Here is a 20,387-nt window from a genome sequence, read left to right on the forward strand (position 1 = left end):
AAAACCTTGTACCTTTAGACATTTATTGTCTGTATATTATTTCACTGCTGCAGCCTGGAAAAACATTGTTGTAAGTGTAGTATAGTTGCAACACAATATCATCCTAACTTTGTAATTATTTCTTTTTCTAAGCTTTTATTTTAAAAAAATAACAGAACTTTTTACAATCAATAAATAATGCATACCTTTCCATCAGTTAGAGATGTAAAATGGAAGGAATGGTCATACTGGGCCTTATTTTCACTGCCAATACAACTTATTTCCACCTCATCACTAGAGAGTTCTGAACCATGATGTCCTTGGTGTAGCTGAGAAGTAGATGTTGCTGTTTTATTGCTGTCATCACTCTCTTTTATATCTGAGGTTGCTGAACTTTTGCTTTTGCTTTCTGTCTCTGATGTATTGAGATCACTATAAGATTTGACTATATGATTAGCTACCATCACAGAACTGTCATTAGAAGGATGACCTTGTGACACATGTGAATGAATGTTTTCTGAATCACCATTGGAACTGTTCACAGAATTTACAGCTGCCACTATTATACTGTCAACAAAATCTCTTGCAACTTTATACAACTTATTTGTGTCAGTGTCTAGATTTGTTTGTAGAATATTTTTACCAGTTACTAAGGGCTCAACATTTGGTTTGAGGTCATCCTTACATTCTACAGTAGTTTTCAGATTAGATTCGGCACCAGCACTACTTTCTTCCTTACAAGTTAATGCAACATCCTTTGGAAAGTTTGTCTCTGTATCAACATTTGAATGTTGTATCACAGAATCTAAAACACCATGACTTGACTCAACACACTCTTTATTACTTGTACTAGAAACATCTACCTCATTTTTTACAATATCCTCCCTTTCTTTAATTTCCTCAATTTTCTCTTTCCTCTTCTTTTTCTTTTTCAGTAGCTTACAGTTAGTAGGCTGTCCAAAATATCTGTATGCTTTACGGACACAATCCCAAATATATTCAAACAGTTCAAAGCCTATAACACTTTTGGTTACATTCCTTTTCTGAGAAAACGGATCTGGAAGGACAGAGAAGTAATTATTTGATACTGAAACAGTAAATTAGTATGTTGAAACACGGTAATAAATTCTGAACAGTAAACAGTCATTTTTTTTTGTCAAGTTGACAGGACAAACATAACAAAACCAGCACATTTTTAAATTACTGGAATATCTATCTACATTATTCTTTCACTTTTTTTACTTTCTGTTTTGACTTAGCACAAATTAATTTTTTCTTTGTATTAAAATTTCAGATAATTGTTATTATTAATGGATAGATACTCAGAGTCATGAAACTGCGACCGGTACCTTCAATAGCAAGTTTTTTGCTGTTCCATTTCTTTTCTGCTCTTGTACAAGCTGTTAGACGTCTAATGCAAACAACATGTGAGTTGATCTCAAATCCAAGTACATAATACTTGAATAAGCTCAACCATAAATCACCAATAGCACATGTGTTTTCTGACTTCCAAGCACTTGCCTAAAAACCAAAATGATTTGATTTATTTTCTTGATATGTAAAGTATTTAAACATTTGCACATGTTATTTAAGCTGATGAAAACCCTTTATATATCACTTCTACTAAGTTACCAAGGAACATGTAAATAATGAAAAAAGAAGTTCAATGATAACACACTAATCATGCCTGATGAACAACAAAACTGGTGAATTGTTTCTATTGGCAATACTTTCAAATATCTGTTACAGCTAATTGAAAAAGACCAGTTCCAATTTCAATACTAATTTAGGTAAACTAGTGAGTAATTTAAATAGCTTTCTAGGTAGAAATCTGCCCTACATTATACCAATGAGTCCTACTTCACTACTTCAGGACACATGTGTGATCTTTTGGACACTGCCTTTTAAGTTTAAATAGCTGTCAAATAGATGACCTTAATCTCTATATTATACCATCCACCAGTGTTTTTGGGTAGCTTGTACCTATTATGCAAGTAATTTACTTGTTTCTGATTGGTTCCCTTGATTACTCTTTCTGATTGGATAACACTGTTCATTGTATTAAACCTATTAACCAAACCTATTTTTAGTTACAATTACTTAATTTAACTGAATGCTGAAACTACTTTTAAGGTTCTGCTAAAGTCAATATGTAGGGCATTCCTTAATGAAATGTTTTCATTCATAGTTTTAATAATACATTAAATTAAACACTGAAACATTGCTAAATGCATCTTTATATGTACATAACACACAAGTACAAGTCAAACTTAGGAACAAATGTTTAAGAATATCTTTATTTACTTATCAAAACCAAACTACTATTAATTTCTTCTTAAAATTATTCCTTCAAACAATAGTAAACATCTGCCTTGCAGTTTCTACACAGTAAAAGTTTCAAACTGAAGAACTCAGATGACAGACAACAAACAATAAGGGATGGAAATAAAACCCTACCTGAACTTAGACTCCTAATAAACTTATATGAATAATTCAAATAAAAGGCTTTGCCAAACGAAGCATGATGCAACAGCAATGGTTGAACCCTGAACAGTTGGGGCATGTGTGGACACAATATTAGTTTTTGACACACTTGACATAAAGACTTCATTATGGACACAACAACTGGTGTGGCAGAATATAACACAAAACTTGAATTTCAATTAAAACTATTTAAAATCAGACTAAACAAGAGGCTCCCAGGAGCCTGAATCGCTCGTCTGGTACAATTTTGCCTTTCAAAGGCAATAAATTTAACATTAAGTTGTCCAACAATTTTGACTCAAGAAGTCTTTGGTAGGACTTATCATAAGGATCACTTTTTGAAAGTTTCTTTTAATCTACCATAGTTTTCAAGATATTGACTGAAAATTGTAAAAAAAAATCATTTTTTGCCCTTTAAAAGGCAATAACTCTTACAAAGAGTCAACAATTTTTATCCCTGAAGACTTTTGTAGTCCTAATAATAAGAATCATATCAGCTATTGAAAAAATTTAGCTAAACCTAACAGTTTTGGAGATATATGTGAAAAACTTGTCTGACCCCTATGTTCTATTTTTAGTAACGGCAAACATGTTTTTTTTTCGACAAATCAAAAATCCCCACATCAGTTCAATGTAGGATACCCCAAAGAACATTCATACCAAGTTTGGTTCTACTTGGTCAAGTAACAACAACAGACGCAAAGTGATGGCAATAGTTCACATGGTCTTTGGCCAGATTTTTTTGTGGTGTAGCCCATTTGACCCCTTGTAACTTGAAAACCTTAAAAATATCTGAAATCTCATTGAATAATTCAGAAGTAGATTTTCATAATGAATACAATGAAAAAATTACAAAATCGAACAAAAAAAAAGTCTATCTTTTTTGGTGTGGCCCCTTTGTCCTCTTATAACTCAACTAGAGGCTCCTAGGAGCCTGAATTGCTTACCTTGTTAAAGTTTGTCTTTCAAGTACAATAAATTTGACAAGGAGTTGTTGAACAATTTTGACTCAACAAGACTTTAGTCGGACTATCTTAATGATCATTTCAGCGATTGAAAGTTTCTTTCTATCTATTATAGTTTTCAAGATATTGGCTGAAAACTGCAAAAAAGGCATTTTTCATCTTTAAACAGCAATAACTCTTACAAGGAGTCGCCTGACAACTTTGATCCTGGAAGACTTTTGAAGGCTTTATAATAAGGGTCATTTCAGCAATTGAAATAATTATGCTAAACCTAACGGTTTTGGAGATATATGCGACAAACACACAGTCTGACCCCTATGTTCTATTTTTAGTGATGGTGGTAATGTTCTTCAAAGGACCAAAAATCCCTACAACAGTTCTATGTAGGACACCCCAAGAAATATTCATACAAAGTTTGATTCCAACTGGTCAAGTGGTGTCAGAGGAGAAGATTTTTGACAGAAATAACATTCAAAATAGCAAAAAAACATTAAAAAATGGCAATAACTCCAACATGGCATAACATATTAAAATGAAAATTTAACTGAAGATAGATCTCATTACACTGAACTCTTTTAACCAGTCAGAATTTGGTTAAACCTACCGTTTTGGAGATATATATGCGAAAAAAACTACTGTCTGATCCCTATGTTCTATTTTTAGTAATGGCAGCCATGTTTTTCAACAGATCAAAAATCCCAACATAAGTTCTATGCAGGATACCCATAGAAATATTCATACCAAGTTTAGTTCCAATTGGTCAAGTGGTGTCAGAGGAGAAGATTTTTGTCAGAAATAACATTCAAAATAGGAAAAAAATCGTCTAAAAAGGACAATAAATCCAACATGGCTTAACAAATTAAACTGAAAATTTGACCACGGATAGATCTCATCATGCTGAACGCTTTTACACCATGTCAGAATTTGGCTCAACCTAAGGGTTTTGGAGATACATGTATATGCAAAAAACTACTGTCTGACCCCTATGTTCTATTCTAAGTAACAGCAGCCATGTTTTTCAATGGATCAAAAATCCCCACATCAGTTCTATGCACGATACCCCAAGGAATACTCATACCAAGTTTGGTTCCAATTAGTCATGTGGTGTCAGAGGAGAAGATTTTTTAAAGAAATAACATTCAAAACAGGAAAAAATTGTCGAAAAAGGGCAATAACTCCAACATGGCTTATCAAATTAAACTGAAAATTTGACCAGATAGATCTCATCATGCTGAACACTTTTATATCATGTAAGAATTTGGCTAAACCTAATGGTTTTTGAGATATAAGGGAAAAACTACTGTCTGAACCCTATGTTCTATTTTTAGTAATGGCAGCCATGTTTATCAACAGATCAAAAATCCCAACATAAGTTCTATGCAGGATACCCCAAGAAACATTCATACCAAGTTTAGTTCCAATTGGTCAAGTGGTGTCAGAGGAGAAGATTTTTGTCAGAAATAACATTCAAAATAGGAAAAAAATCGTCCAAAAAGGGCAATAACTCCAACATGGCTTAACAGACTAAAATGAAAATTTGATCACAGATAGATCTCATCACGCTGAACACTTTTACGCCATGTCAGAATTTGGCTAAACCTAACAGTTTTGGAGATATATGCAAAAAACTACTGTCTGACCCCTATGTTCTATTTTTAGTATCAGTGGCCATGTTTTTCAACGGATCAAAAATCCCACACCAGTTCTACCCCAAGAAACATTCATACCAAGTTTGGTTCCAATTAGTCAAGTGGTGTCAGAGGAAAAGAGTTTTGAACAACTGTTAAAGACGATGACAGACGCCCAGTGATGGCAACAGCTCACATGGCCTTTAGCCAAGTGAGCTAAAACCCTAAAAGGTATCTGAAATCTGATTGAAAAAAGCAGGCACAGATTTCATACGGTATCCAATTTAAAAAAAAATTCAAAATAGGACCAAAAAATAAATAATAGTCATCGTCTGGTCATCAGGAAAATGCATGTTAATGGCCCCCCTTTTTGGCCCCTAATTTCTTAAGTTCAAGTCTTTACCCCCAAAATCAACCTAAGTCTGAACATTGTTGTTTGAATATTGTGGTACATTATCATAGACATTTTACTGGAGTTACATGTATATGTATATAAATTAGTAGTTGAATTCTATGAAATGCTTGTTTAAAGCCCATTTCTGGTCCCTAATTCTAAAACGGTTGGGCTATAATCCCTAAAATCTATATCAAGCTTCCTTTTGTGGTTTGTTATAAAATGTTATAAAGATCAACCAACATTAAAGTTATGGCATGGAAACCAAGTGTCTTTGGATTACAACGACAACCACAAATTTTTTTTTGCAGTTGTGTAAAAAACTTAATACATGTACACATACCATCTCAGTAATATCCTCAAAGTCAACAACCTCAGGCTTTAATGGAGTCTTATTTTTTGTTGGAGATGCATTTTCTGTGTCATCTGATCCCTATAAAGATTTAAAGAGAAGATTCCATTTGTTATATAAATGTATGTGACAGTACTATCTTCAAATCAAGTGGACGTAAGTTTATACTTGCCAACATTGGATAGTTATCTTCATCACCAACAATCTGGACTAAATAATCATACACTTTGTAGAAGTTGAGATTACTGCTAATGGATCCAAAAAATGAAATTATCAAAATTCAGATTCCAAGTGTAAGTGAAAATCACAATAAGTTACATTAAAATATACGGTTTTAGGTTGTCTACACATTGAGACAAATCCATATCTGGTAAAGGTGACGTAAAACAGATTGTCTACACATTGGGACAAAGCCATTTCTGGTAAAGGAGATGTAAAACAGGTTATCAACACATTTGGACAAATTCATATCTGGTAAAGGTGAGGTAAAACAGCTTATCTACACATTGGGACAAATCCACATCTGGTAAAGGAGTGGTAAAACAGGTTGTCTACACATTGGGACAAATTCATATCTGGTAAAGGTGAGGTAAAACAGGTTGTCTACACATTTGGAAAAGTAATCAAAGGAACCAGGATTATAGCAGAAATCAAAAGAATGTAATCCAGGGACAAAGACCAGACATGAAAAACAGAAAAACACAACAAAGAACATAAAGTAACTAAAATAATACATACAAAGTAACAAAAGTAAATGAGCACCTTGGACTCCACTAAAAACTGAGAGCATGGACCAGGTACACCGGTAGGGTAATCGTCTTATGCTTTTCTAGAAATACTCGCCGAACTGCTCATAAAAAGTCAAGTCCAGGATAGACTAAAGAAAACTATGACATCTTGAACAAATCATTTTTCATGGTGCAGATGGATACACCATAATGATCCACGAGTTCATAATGATGACCATAAAACTTCAATAGTGATGACTTCTATCTTGTAGCAACATACCGTATATACTCGTGTATAAGTCGATCTGCCTATAAGTCGGACCCCCTCTTCAGCCCAAAATTTCTGGAACCTAGCCTTGATCCACTTATAAGTCAGACTGATTTCTGACAACTGCATTGCTAACATTTTTTACCCCTAATTTCAATGGGTATACCTGTTTGTTTTGCAAACTTCAATAAATATTGAAATGAATAATTGCAAACCCGAATTGTTTTTATAGTAGCAAGTATCTGAATTCTTGACAAGCCATGTGGATTGTTTTGATATGACTATTTTCTCATTCATTCTTATTGGGTACAACCAATAACCCAAGTTAAAATAAAAAATATAGTGAACAACAAAGAATAAAACAGAAAGTTTATGATACTCTAACAACTCATTTGAAGACATTTAAGTGAGTTAAGAGGTTTTATCAAAAAGAAATTCATTAAAAAAAAATTGTCATTACCAACTAAAATATTTATTACTTTTGTTACGAATTATGGTACGTTATTGGGTCATGTCTCTATTACACCTTTGGGCTTTTGGCTATATGAGTGTACACAGGTCAAAATCAATACAAAAAATGGATGAGTGGGAAATACAAATAAAATCAGTATTGTGACAAAATAAAGACTAAACAGTAAATATTCTTATACTGCATCATATTTAAGTGTAAACGGTAGAAGATGAAGACAGTCTTCCTAAAACTGGCATTTACAATTTAACATTGGGGTAAACCGTGCCGGTCTGGCTGTTCAATGTTGGTGTCACGCACATGTCAATCATCAAGCTTTTGATATTTTCAAGCTGAAAATTTTAATTCTAAGTCGAGATCTCGTCTATAAGTCGGAACCCTTCCCAGCAGTTATAAATTTAGTCCCAAAAATCCGACTTATAGGCAAGTATATACAGTAACCCTATTTCAGAAGCCTAATTGTAAGAAGTCTATTGCGATACAAAAAGTCTGCGTAGTTACAGCAAATTCATATCTGGTAAAGGAGAGGTAAAACAGGTTGTCTACACAATGGGACAAAGACATATCTGGTAATGGAGAGGTAAAACAGCTTGTCTACACAATGGGACAAAGCCATATCTGGTAATGGAGAGGTAAAACAGCTTGTCTACACTTGGGACAAAGCCATATCTGGTAATGGAGAGGTAAAACAGCTTGTCTACACATTGGGACAAAGCCATATCTGGTAAAGAAGTGGTAAAAAGGTGGTCTACACATTTTGTAAGAGGTCATCATCTTAGTGAGAATGTAACAAAACTTTACCTGGTAAAGCAAAGGTAAGACAGGTGGTTTACACCTTTGTAAGAAGAACACTAACAGTAGGTAGAAACTGTATGCTGGAAGAGTTCCTTCATCTTGTCTGTCTATCTTACATACCTGTAATAAATGAAAATGATAACTTAGTTATTTAGATCAATAAAAAAATGAAGAACCTAGTTATAGTAAATACCCTAATCTTCTTATATACTATGTTAGTAAGCTCTTTAACCATTCTGACAGAAAAAAAAACTCAAATAGGAAAAAAATTATCAATATATAAAATGATAAAAATCAAAGTTTACAGAAAAAAATGTCAGTTTATATCAAGTTATATTTCATTTGTTTTTATAAATTATATCTATTTCTCCTATTCATAGGCTTCATTCACACCACACCAGCGAGTGATTAAAAATTTGTAATTTTCTGCCAGAAAATTAAAATGTTGCGTGAAGACTCCCATGCTTACCATGTTTACCATGTTACAGTTGTTATTCATATTGTTGATAAATTAAATACTTGTTGAATTACAAATGTTATTCATATAGGTAGTGTATCAATTAATCATAATGGTTGTGATATCAATGACGCAATGACATGATGACTGGAGGGGAGGTCCTTGATGATGTAGTTGATGTTGGGAGAATTTAAGATATTGTTTAATTTATTTTTTATGGTTTTATTCATGGGAGAAACAGATTCTCCCTCATTTCTCTTGGGGATTAAATGATTTCTACACTTTTGATAGTTAAATTTTAGATTTTAACTATCTTGAGTGGAGAAATCCTGTAATCTCCTCAAGACTGAAGGAGAATCTATATATATAGTTTCATCAAGTTGTAATCAGAATTTCAAAAATGACTAGACTAGCCAAACATGTACAAGATTGCTACTTTTTCTTTACATTGTTTACTATGGTACCAAATTAGCATTCACATTCAACAAACCTTAGCCCAGTATCTAAATACTACAGCAAGCTTTTTGAACCTAGGATCACAGTCTGAGTAGAGTTTCAGTAGACGACTAGTGTTTCTGGCTGAATCATTACTGATAGTTAGTCTGTAGTTCACTTCATTCACAGTGAAGTAAATACATGGTACTTTAGAAGAAAAGTCACTTAATACATTCTCATAATCTCCTGAAAACATGATTGGTACACATATATTACAAATAATCATTTATGTAATATGATCTTTATTGCCCGATGATTGGTATAAAAAAAATATTCTATTCTATTCCATTCTTTTCTATTCAATATATTTACAGTCAAGACTATGGTTGAAAAAAACTTTTCTTTCCCAATAACTTATACATAAGAAAAAGACTTTTTTGATAAGATTGATAAAAACAAATACTGAATAGCTAGATGACACAAGAGGGTAGACTAAGAATTATTCCAAAAGATGTTTCAATATTAAATTTAAGCCAAAATAAAGGAGTCCAGAATCTTTCTGCTCCTCTGCTCTTCAGAAGAATAGGAATCATTACTTTAGTTGTAACTGTCTTAGAGTTTAATAGCTAGTTGAAACAGACCAGTTCCAATTTCAATACAAATATAGGTAGGCTAGTGAGTAATTTAAATAGCTCTCTAGGTAGAAATCTGTCCAACATTTTTCCAATATTCCCTATTTTACTACCATAAAACACCTGTGTGATCTATTGGATGACACTGTTTTTTAACATGTTTAAGTTTGAATATCTGTCAATTATGATGGTGGATGGCAAATTTAAAGGTTAAGGTCATCATAATTGACAGCTATTCAAAATTAATAGACAGTGTCCAAAAAATCACACAAGTGTTCTCTGGTAGTTAAATAGGACATACTGGTATAATGTAGGGCAGATTTCTACCTACAGAGCTATCTAAATTAATCACTAGCCTACCTAAATTTGTATTGACATTGGAACTGGTCTATTTCAACTAGCTGTAACCCCTGTGTTGATTCTACTTCAGTGTAGATTAAAATGCCTTCTGTCAGTTGTTAAAAATTAAAGTATAATAGTTTTCTACCTTACACGTCAATAAGGTGAGCCCTTTCAATTCTGATGCGAGGTTACATAGTAGGCATTTTTGTTTTTTGTAAAGCCAGCTTACGTACTGTGCCCAGTAACTGCATATTCTAGCAAGAGTATTTTTTTTACTTTTATCAGTTACAATATTGACTGGGTTATAGGATAATCAAATTTAAGTTTGAGATTTTTTAATCATTGTAAGTCAATAAAGAATTATCTGTCATTTACACATCAGAAACTTACCAGATTCCTTCATTGATGTAAATGCTACAGTCAAACATTTGGCATGATCTTTCTGGACCTCTAAATCTACATTAACATCACTTGATACCAATCCTAATCCTGTGTATGATGAACCAAACATTTGAAGCTTGGCATCTAAAATAGACCAAACCTGTCTCATGTACAATGTATATATATCAAATAAGATATTCAAATAGTTTTTAAAATGATTTTTTTAAAATAAAATGACTGGAAAGGTACAGCTTAATACAACCCCAGAAGTCGATTCCAGTACACTTTGGACATGTATTAAAATTTAAATTTGATTTAGCTCTTAATTTTGATTGCGATTAAATGTTTAACAAGATTCAAACAAAAATGAAAGTGGTCAAAGAACATTAAAATTTTAGACATAAAAAACAAGCAACCTATACAAAATTGAAGAAACGCCTACATCCAACCCCCATTGGCCTTTTCCCAATTCCTAAAGGGAAATGACCAAAACTTTTTAAATCCATCGAAACCTTCCTTTTATTTAATGGATCCTAGTTGTACAATTTTAAAAAGATCCATAACCTTTAACTCAAGTAATTGCCAGTAAAATAGAAAAAAATGTCAACCCAGGGACAGTTGGGACTAGTGTGGACATTCAAATTGATACTGCCCTGAATTAGGATTGTTAAATGTTTGACACATTTTAAGATTCAGACCAGATGAAGTGGTTCAAGAACTTAAAATTTGCACATAGGCAAAAGAAACATCAAATTGAGGAAAATATTCCTGACCCTTTTTTGGCCTCTAATTCTTAAAACATTAAGGCAATTACTGCCTTTAAATCGAATGAAGCCTTCCTTTAGTGGTATGAAATCTTGTAGTACAATTTCATAAAGATTATACATTTATTCCTAATAATAATTCCAATTTCTCCATTTTTTGGATGGAGAATGACAGATTTATGTTGAAATTCAATATAGTTTGATATTGTTTATACTATGTCAGTCATGAATAGTAAGACAAAAAACAAAAATATGCGTGTTTACTGTCACATGCTGAAAAAAAAAAGGGTCAGTAGGTCGATTTTTTCTTTCTTGGGGGGGGGGATTTTAATTGTAGTTTCTTGGCTAATAAGCTACATAGAGAGAAACAGAAAACACTGTAATGGTGCACATGATTGTCTATCAGCTAGTTTTCTTTTCAAATTGCTGGCAGTGCTGGCACTGGAGGCTGCCATTGTTGTTTAATATGATAAAAACCAGTACCAGTGATGGAAAAGGCAGGAATTCCCAGAATTTCAGAAAGTTGCAGATAAAAAAAGGATCATGGCGATAAAATGAGGGTCATTTGGGTGACCGTAAACACACATATTTTTTTTTGGCCTATGCTTGGTCTACTGAAGGCATATCTGAGTGCAACAAGTCATTTTTATGAAATGTTTTAGCATTAGTACACATTTTTAATGAGTTTTAAACTATAAGAGCTTATAATTTTTAAATGGTGACACCCTCTTCTAAGAAAAGCAAGGATCTGCCCCCAACCTATGAAACAATAATGAAAAACATGTGTCTAAAGGCCATGACTGTCAATGAACATTGACCTTCTTATCAAACAGAAGCATTACCTGGAATAAGATTTCTTATGAATGATTCCAATTTTTCTACTACTTGTTTTCTTTCTTTCAACATTTTTTCTGAAAGATGTTGAACCTTGTAAGTGTCCTCCAATAAAACATCTAAAGCTGAAATATGTTCTGTAGATGGGTCTGCCAATCTTTTTAATTCATCCTGAATATTTATATTCTATAAAACAATTTAAATGGATGCTGTTATTGTTTATACAGAATTCAGAACATACTAATAATTATGATAGAATACTTGAAATGAATGAATAACCAACTGACTATCATTTTTATTATTTTCTCCATAAATTTTTGATACTTTCAACATAAATTTTTAACATTGTGATCGGTGGATTGATATTTGTGTTGTAATGAAAGTCTGAGAATGAAATTATCAAATTTTATATAACAAAGAACATTAAAGAAACCACTGCTACCTATATAATAAATACAAAGCAATTAATAAAAGACTATGAATGCATGCTTCAACAACAATTTTTTTTAGGTTACAGAAAGGTTTCTCCATTCCAGTATATCACTATCAGATTATAAATTTGTATGTATCTAAAAGTTTTATGTTCATGTAAAACAATCTGAATTCTACAGTTCTTATCTAACAAGAAATTGTCATTGTGGAAACAAGAATGGATATGGTGAAACAAAACAAGTACGCCTGTGGATAACCTATATATACTAAATAGTAAATACTTTCAGAGATCACCAAAAGGTCTCCAACAAGTGTAAACACTTCTTTAAGTAAGCTCAGAAAGGTCCCAACAACAAAGTATATCTTTTATTCTATTGATTAATTTAAATGACTTACTTCTACCCTTCTCTGGTGTCTGTGATCTTTACCATGCCTTTGAACATCTTCATGGGTATCCATGTGATAATCACAAACTCTACAAAAATACCTTGCTTTTGGGAATCTTATAGATTTCTGAAATTAAAAGCAATTGCACTTTTAAAATAAGTCAGCCATTTGAAAACTGTCTAGTAACATGTATTCCCTAAGGCCACGCCAACAAAAGTGTAATATGAATAAATGGTGGTCCTTATTACCTTTATGTATTACCTTTACAATACACACTTATGTTTATACTACCTGTCCTAATTAAGAAGCACATCAAGTGGTAGTGTTGGCACCTTCCTTGCTTTAGACAGAAGGACAGTCCTACATAATTTTAAGCCATGTGAAATTTTCCTGTCTCACCCTTAAGTGAGGTAAAGTAGGTGATCATTTTAAGGTCACACTGAAATATTTTTAGATGTAATTTGAATATAATGAAATAGTCACAAGCAGGGTGTCCAGATTTGGCTTTCCAAATGGAAGGAAAGAATCAAACACAAGGAAATCAAGGACAAGTATGATTTCAATATCCTCCAACTTAACAAAGCTTTTTTGGTTAGATTTTTTCATATTACTTTCTTGCAAAGGGAAGGAATTTATTGAGCTTTCTTAAATGCAGGTGTCCCTATCAGACCAATGGGGATATAGGGGATTCCTGTACAATTTTAAACCAAACAAGGTAAAAATTTAGAATTTCTTGCACATCAATCCTTATATTTATATGCAATTTCCTTTCCATTTGCTTCTAATTTTCAAAAGTTAGCAAATAACTTAACCATCTAATTTTTACTAAAGAAAATACTAACCTTTTTTAAAGGAAAAATCTTGTCTCGCTCCAAGATCTGACAGACAACTTCTGAAGATAGCTCTTCCTCTGTCAATTAACAAATTGTTATTAATACATGTATAAAGATGTGATCTGTCTTTGTTATGGTGCTAACACATAAGGAAGAAAAGGCAAATAATCCTTTAATCCAAACATAATGTTGTTTAGTGTATGTACAAGCATGTTTGTCTATATTTTAGCCATGTGTTTAATAGTCAATGCTAATACAATCAACTGTTGAAATAGAACAAAAGCATTTTCTGTGTACCAGTACATGCCAGATAAACATATATGGTCAGAAGATTGTTAACAAGTTGTTTCAGGGTTGTGCATAAATAATGATATCAGTCCAGTACACTTTAACAGATAAATCTTTAGTAGTTTGTTTTAGTACATGTACATGTATACACAATGTTGAACAATTATAAATTTGTTAAACCTACCCTTTTTAACTCTCTTCATGTCTGTGCTCTCATTATTTTTGCTAGCTGACTGTGAATCCCTCTTCCAAAACTTTAAGGCAAAAGCATCTATTTCAGCTTTGCTGTAGGTCTGCGTATGAGGGCTAGTATTTTTTGCATCCTGAGTGGATTCTTCATCACTGCCACTTTCTGACTTATCTTTCTTTCCTTTTTTCTTTTTCTTTTTCTGTCTATGACGTCGGTCCTCTAGTGGTTTCTCTTTACTTTCACTTCCCCTCTTACACTGTCCAGAACTCTCTCTAGGAGATTCGATACCAGATTGTTTTACTTCCTCAGCCTTAGTGCCTTCTACAGATTTAGATAAATAAGAAACAATACTTCTTTTACTGTTTTCATTGACAGAGATAATTAGCCCTGGTTTCAAAGCTTCAACCGATTCTGATGTATTTGATGAATCAGTTGAAAGATGTTTTACTGAACTAATACTCTGAGCATCTGTAGTTTCTTTTGAATTATTTCCAGCATTACCCTGCATTTCTTCAAAACATTTTTGCTGTTGTGAATGTTTTTTCTTTTGACTTCTTCTAGGGCTAACTTGATCATCATTAGCGAGTCCATATTTGTTCTTTTTCTTCCATTTCTTCTTGGTTTTTTCTTTGTTTTCATCATAAAGATTTTCATGACCTCCTTCAGGTGTTGTTTTCGTTTGAATCCCTGGACTTAAATCATTATTTTCTTTTTCTCCAAAGTTAATTAGTTTCTTTATCCCTTTCTCTATTTCATCACGGCTTAAACTTTCTGCCATAACTACTTTATTTCTAAAAAAAAAGTTATATTTCCTTCTCAATTAATTAAGATTAATTTATAACGACACCAAGTCATGTCTGAACCATCCTGCCATCGTCATATATTTGTCACCACATAAGCATCTTCAATATGAACATAAACACTAAAGCAAGTTAAAACACTGGTATTGGTTACAAATTTCTACATGTAATATCCTAATGATATCATATAATGCTAAAAATGAAGCAGTCTTTGTAAGAACCATGCCAATTCTGTAAAATGTGATATACCAAAAAAGGCTACACATTTTTATTTTTGTTATTAAGTTGCTTTGTAGGTCTATATGATGAAATGTATAATTATTCATTTCAATCTGTCTGCTCTTAGCAGATAATCCACATTGAAAATCCAACAGTTATTATGGTACTTTAGTGTTATTTACAGAGTTATCTCCCTTAACTTTGAATTCTACAGTGCAGTCTATACATTTTTTTTCTCCTGAGAACAAGGGTTATATGAAAAGCCACATGTTAATTTCTGTTTACCTATACATTTTAAACAGTATATCAAAAATAAAAATATGTAGGCTTTCCAACCATATATCACATTTTGCATGATACTTACATGTAGCTGGAGGGCTACTTAATCAAATTTCTCCATAACAGGAGGTGCACAACTTCAATTTGTACCAGTGTATAATCACTGAGCAAAATTTGAATAATATTGGTTCAATACAAATTACTCAAAGTAGGTACCATTTACTTCATAAAGTGACAAAAAATGCTAATTTCAAAATGCTAAAAATGTAGAAATAGTAAATCAAATTTCTTCATAAAAGGAGGTGCACAGCTTCAATATGCTAATAATCACTTCGCAAATTCAATATTTTTAAAGTTACAGATTACTCTAAGTAGGTACCCCTAGGCATGACTGATGACGGACAGACAAACAGACTGATGGACAGACAAGGCTACTATACCTGCTTCTAACATTGGTGACACAGGTAAAATCGAAAGAGAGTTTATATCAATAGAAGTAACCATTACCAAAGTGTTTTGTGCAAAGTGTGAACGACGGACACTGGTATTCCATTATACAATGAATGTCCCATCTAGCAAGAAGGGTGTATAAAGTCTCTGAGCAAAGCTCACTAAAGGAAAACCACTGGTTTCCTTCCCTGAAATCATATGGTAAAAAAATAAACCATGTCAGCCAACAGGAAGTTTGCAAAGCAGTTTATGTTCGTCCAATATTCCAAAATTATTGAAAACAATATTTAATTAATTGAAAGTGCCTTACGGTTCATCAATCATTTGAAACTAAATTTCTACCAATTAAAAAGATAAATCACTTTTGAATTACATGTACATGTACATAAACATGCTTAAAAATTTTATTGCATAAAATTTGGTTTAAATACGAAAGATACTTAATCAACAGTTAGAACTAATTACCTCTAGAATATCTAATAACAATGATTAATTTTACATGTAAAATTAGACACAACTACAAGTAGTATGTCAATTGTTTGTAAAATAATTCAAAGGTCTTTCCCTTGAAAGCTTTCTCCTTGTAATGTACACATTAAGACCTTTAGTTTGATATATAACAAGCTAATCTTTACAACAATTTTCTTTTTGCACTTAGTGACCTTGTTAAATGCAGTTGTCCTCATTTACATCATGATTTTTGAAATGTACAATTGATTACCTTTTATTTGATATGCAACAACCCTACTTCCTATGAACTTTAGCATTTTGCACTTATTAACCCCAACCAGATTATTTCTCTGTAAAACAAAATTCATATTTGTGATATACACTGTGTGACCTTTTATTTGATATGCGACAACCTAACCATATAAAACATTTTAGTTTTTGCACACACTGACCCAACTCAACCCATTTCTGGGTAACAAAACATCTGATATTTGGGATGTATGCATTAAAACCTTTCATTTGATAAAAAACAACCTTACCTTTGAACAACTTTTAATATTTGCACTTAATGACTCTACCCTTCAAATATGTATGACTTATCAGGTTTAAAACTTTGATTTTTGAAATGTGCTCTTTGCTGTATAATATATTGTTTCTCAGACGTCATAAGGTTATTAGGAGACAAATAAGGGGTAATCCAGAACAAAATGACAAGCATGATATTGGTGTTTCTGAACATTCATGTCAGGTTTTTTCTAAACTTTTTAAAAATTCAAAGTTCAATATACACAAAATGTAGTAATACAAAGGAGTATGTTCCGAAAATATTCAAATCAGACCCAAAATACTAAAGTATTTCAAATATTGAAAATTGCATAATTCGCTAATTGAATATGTGCCTTCGTTAAAAAACAGTTTCATTGCTGTTCATGCATGTGTTGCTCTAAAATTGTAGATGAAAATAAATCCAAATTAGAAAATTTAGGAAATTGTGTAAAAATAGCTTATTTCATGAGACAATTTTATATAGAAAATATAGACCACATTTGTCGAACTCTATTTATACAAAAAACAGCCTTCTGTACCATCACAACTTCTGACGAAAGATTTTGTTGTTCATAGCTTGCACTCTATAATTTTGGATTAAAAAACTACCCCAGGGTTCTCATTAGGAATTTTACATGAGTCCTGGGACTCATCACTTATTTGGGAAGGCCAGTCCCAGATGAACTTGGTGGGTCCCACCCTTTTTCCTGGTTTAAAACCAGTTTGAATGCTACATAATGTATATTCATTATTTTCATGTGGTCCATGAATACATCATTACTACATAATATATATGTACAATCATACAAAACCATATCTGACTGCAATTATGCATGTCATCCATTTTAAATTGTGTCAGGTAAACTCAGCATCTTTTTTTTTATTTGAAAACGAACTCCTTTTGTTTGCTGGCTACATGACAAAACTCCATGCATGTATATAATGTGTATAAAGTTAAATGTAACTCCATCTAACTACATTTATAATACTTATGTTCTTGAAACTTTGGTTTGAAAGACAATTGTTATCAATTCATGTTGAAACTGATACATGTACCAACATTGAAATAACAGATCGTTTTAAAGAACCCCCAAATTTTATTGGCTAATGTGGAAACCAAATACAAAAAAAATGTTAGTCATGCACCTCACTATACAGTTGTGGCTTAAAAGCCAATTCATGATCATACCAATTCTGGTATTGTGACCTAATAAACTGTTACACAAACTGCTTTCTGCTTTGTTGATTTCTATGTATGACTCCAATTTTTTGTTTTTTTCATACTGAATATACATTGTATCTTAATACATGTATATTAAAATATAAAATAAAAAAGACATTAAAGACACTTCTGATACTTCAGTATATATTATTAATCTGTCCCTTTTAATAGGAAGACAAATGTTTCACCAAAATTTTGCAACTTTCCTTTCCTCAAATAATCCTAAATTGGACTTAAAACATTAGTTTTAATAAAGTTAGCTTCTATCTAACCTCAAGCTATTTACCCCAAGCTGTGCAATCACCAATACTGCGTAAAAATCTATCACATAGACTGACCCCCACTGTAACTAGGGGTGCATTTATTGCAGGCAAACTGGTTTTAGTTTTGTATAGGTTTCCAAAACCTTTCATTTGGTTCTCCAAACCAGTTTAAAACATAGTTTGAAACTGAAACTGGTTTGTTTATTTGTTGAGACCAAACGTTAACCAGTTCCGGAAACTTACCAAACCACCCCACCAGTGCGGTTTTGCAGTTTGGTTTCAGAAATCAATATGGCGGAAAAGCAGACGCAACAGTTGTGACTTATTTTACAAGACGTCCCTTCAATGGAATGGGTGGTAGAAGAGCATGAAAAGGGTAACTTTCATACATCAAATCGTTACTACTACAGTTGTCTCAAATGCTTTTTGATTATAGTTACTAGTTACAGTTCACTATCTACTTTAGGAGTCTTAATAGGTATGTGCGAGCCATCAATGGCACCTATAATGCCAGGAAATCCTTTGTGTTCAAAAAAGATGTCAACTGTCTCCTGTACTTTCATTCCAGAAGGCCATTTAACTTAAGTAGGGAGAAAATCAGAACAAATAATTGCAGATATTCGATGAACAATAGTATGAACTGTCGCTTTTGCAAACACCAAAGCTGTCTGCTAGTTCTATGAAGATCTGTTGACATGTTGCATATCTAATAAAAATTAAAAGCTGTTTTTCTATTGAAACTTTCATGAGACCACCCCTTGAACCAATAGCTAAATAGGGAGAGAATTTAAGAACTACAGCATCAAATGTTGATCTGCACATTCTAAAACGGTTTCTGAAGTCATCAGGTGTATATCTAGGGATAACGTTTTCAACATAATCTTGGTATTCGTCTGCATTTCCCAAACAAAGATGTATGAAGTCGAGAAGAACAGTTTTCTTTTTAACACATGCTGGTGAATCTGATACAGTCTTTCATTCAGGTTTTCATCATCAGTTTGTGATAACAATTCATGTAGTAAAATATGTTCCCAAACTTAGTTTAGTTTTCAAACTAGTTTGATAAAACTGTAACTAGTTTAGCAAACCCGTTAAAAACCATGAACTAAAACCAAAATTAGTTTTATTTGCAATAAATGCACCCAAGGTAAAATTCTGGTGCAGTATTCACAGTAAAACATAAAAGAAACAACTAACACCTAATTAAAGTGAAACTTAATTGCTGATAATGAAAAATTATATGATGAACATCATGTGTAAATAACTTTGTAAACTTCCAATTGTCCGGTTGTCAAATAATGTTGAACAGAGTTTTTCCACAATTTTTAGAATAGTTTTACTGATTTTAAAATAAATTACAAATGTTAGGATGTAGCTGATATTGTGAGGATGTGTCCGGCCACACAATGTTTTAAGCTGGCACATCCAGCAAGTTTTTCTTGTGTTCAAGACGTGTGTATGCACCTTTGCGATAATCTGCCAACCCTAATCCTCTCATTTTTGTGAAAATTCTTTGAAAACAATGTAGAAGCAGTTTCGTGCCTTCTTTGTGACTATATTATGACACAACAGCTTTGTATGTTCTGTATATAAGTATTCAGATAGTGTTTTAGCTTCAAAATAGACAAATTCAAAACTTCAAATAGATAAGTTGAAACTTCAGCAAAATAGTAGGCCTGAAACTAGTGTTAGTGAAATAACCCCCTTAAATTGCAAAAAATGTATATAGGATGAACATAATTAAATTAATCAGAAGCTAAAAACTACTATTTACTTCAAGCGCCTTGCATAAGTCTTACTGATAAGTTACATTACAATAAAGTGAATTAAAACTAGTAAAAGTGAAACTAGAATTTCGTTTAATGGGAAATATGACTGCGGTTAACAACATAGACGGTTTTCGGGTTAACTACAGTTGATCCTACTTAAATAAATAGATTGCAACTTGTTAACATACGTGAACTATTAATACGGTGCAGTTAGTGTAAAGTGTTTTAGTAGTTGTAAACATGACAATTCAGTTCCTCAGTTTCACATGGACGCTGACATTTGTTTTAGTGAACTGTGGGATATTAAAAAGGTAATATTAATCAAAGACAAGGGGAGAATGGAGTATACCTA

At 32.4% G+C, this 20,387-nt stretch overlaps 1 protein-coding gene across 2 annotated transcripts in view; it reads right to left on the reverse strand.

Moving 5' to 3' along the window:
• The window catches only part of LOC148628398 (terminal uridylyltransferase 4-like), a 56,083-nt gene extending 35,749 nt beyond the window's left edge, over positions 1-20,334 (reverse strand). For both annotated transcript variants that reach the window (XM_088586770.1, XM_088586761.1), the window contains exons 1-11: positions 20,224-20,334; positions 14,032-14,828; positions 13,569-13,636; positions 12,736-12,852; positions 11,916-12,093; positions 10,319-10,453; positions 9,010-9,200; positions 8,069-8,182; positions 5,794-5,883; positions 1,329-1,500; positions 186-1,036 (exon numbers count right to left, since the gene is read on the reverse strand). In XM_088586770.1, coding sequence (XP_088442896.1) covers positions 186-1,036; positions 1,329-1,500; positions 5,794-5,883; positions 8,069-8,182; positions 9,010-9,200; positions 10,319-10,453; positions 11,916-12,093; positions 12,736-12,852; positions 13,569-13,636; positions 14,032-14,815 — 2,700 coding nt within the window. In that variant the 5' untranslated portion in view covers positions 14,816-14,828; positions 20,224-20,334. The remainder of the gene's footprint in view (positions 1-185; positions 1,037-1,328; positions 1,501-5,793; positions 5,884-8,068; positions 8,183-9,009; positions 9,201-10,318; positions 10,454-11,915; positions 12,094-12,735; positions 12,853-13,568; positions 13,637-14,031; positions 14,829-20,223) is intronic.
• Between the last annotated feature and the right edge of the window lie 53 nt (positions 20,335-20,387).

The sequence above is a fragment of the Perna viridis genome, chromosome 1 (genome assembly GCF_037379345.1).
Source record: "Perna viridis isolate PV_CMFRI_1.1 ecotype Kerala chromosome 1, ASM3737934v1, whole genome shotgun sequence".
Lineage (NCBI taxonomy): Eukaryota > Metazoa > Mollusca > Bivalvia > Mytilida > Mytilidae > Perna > Perna viridis.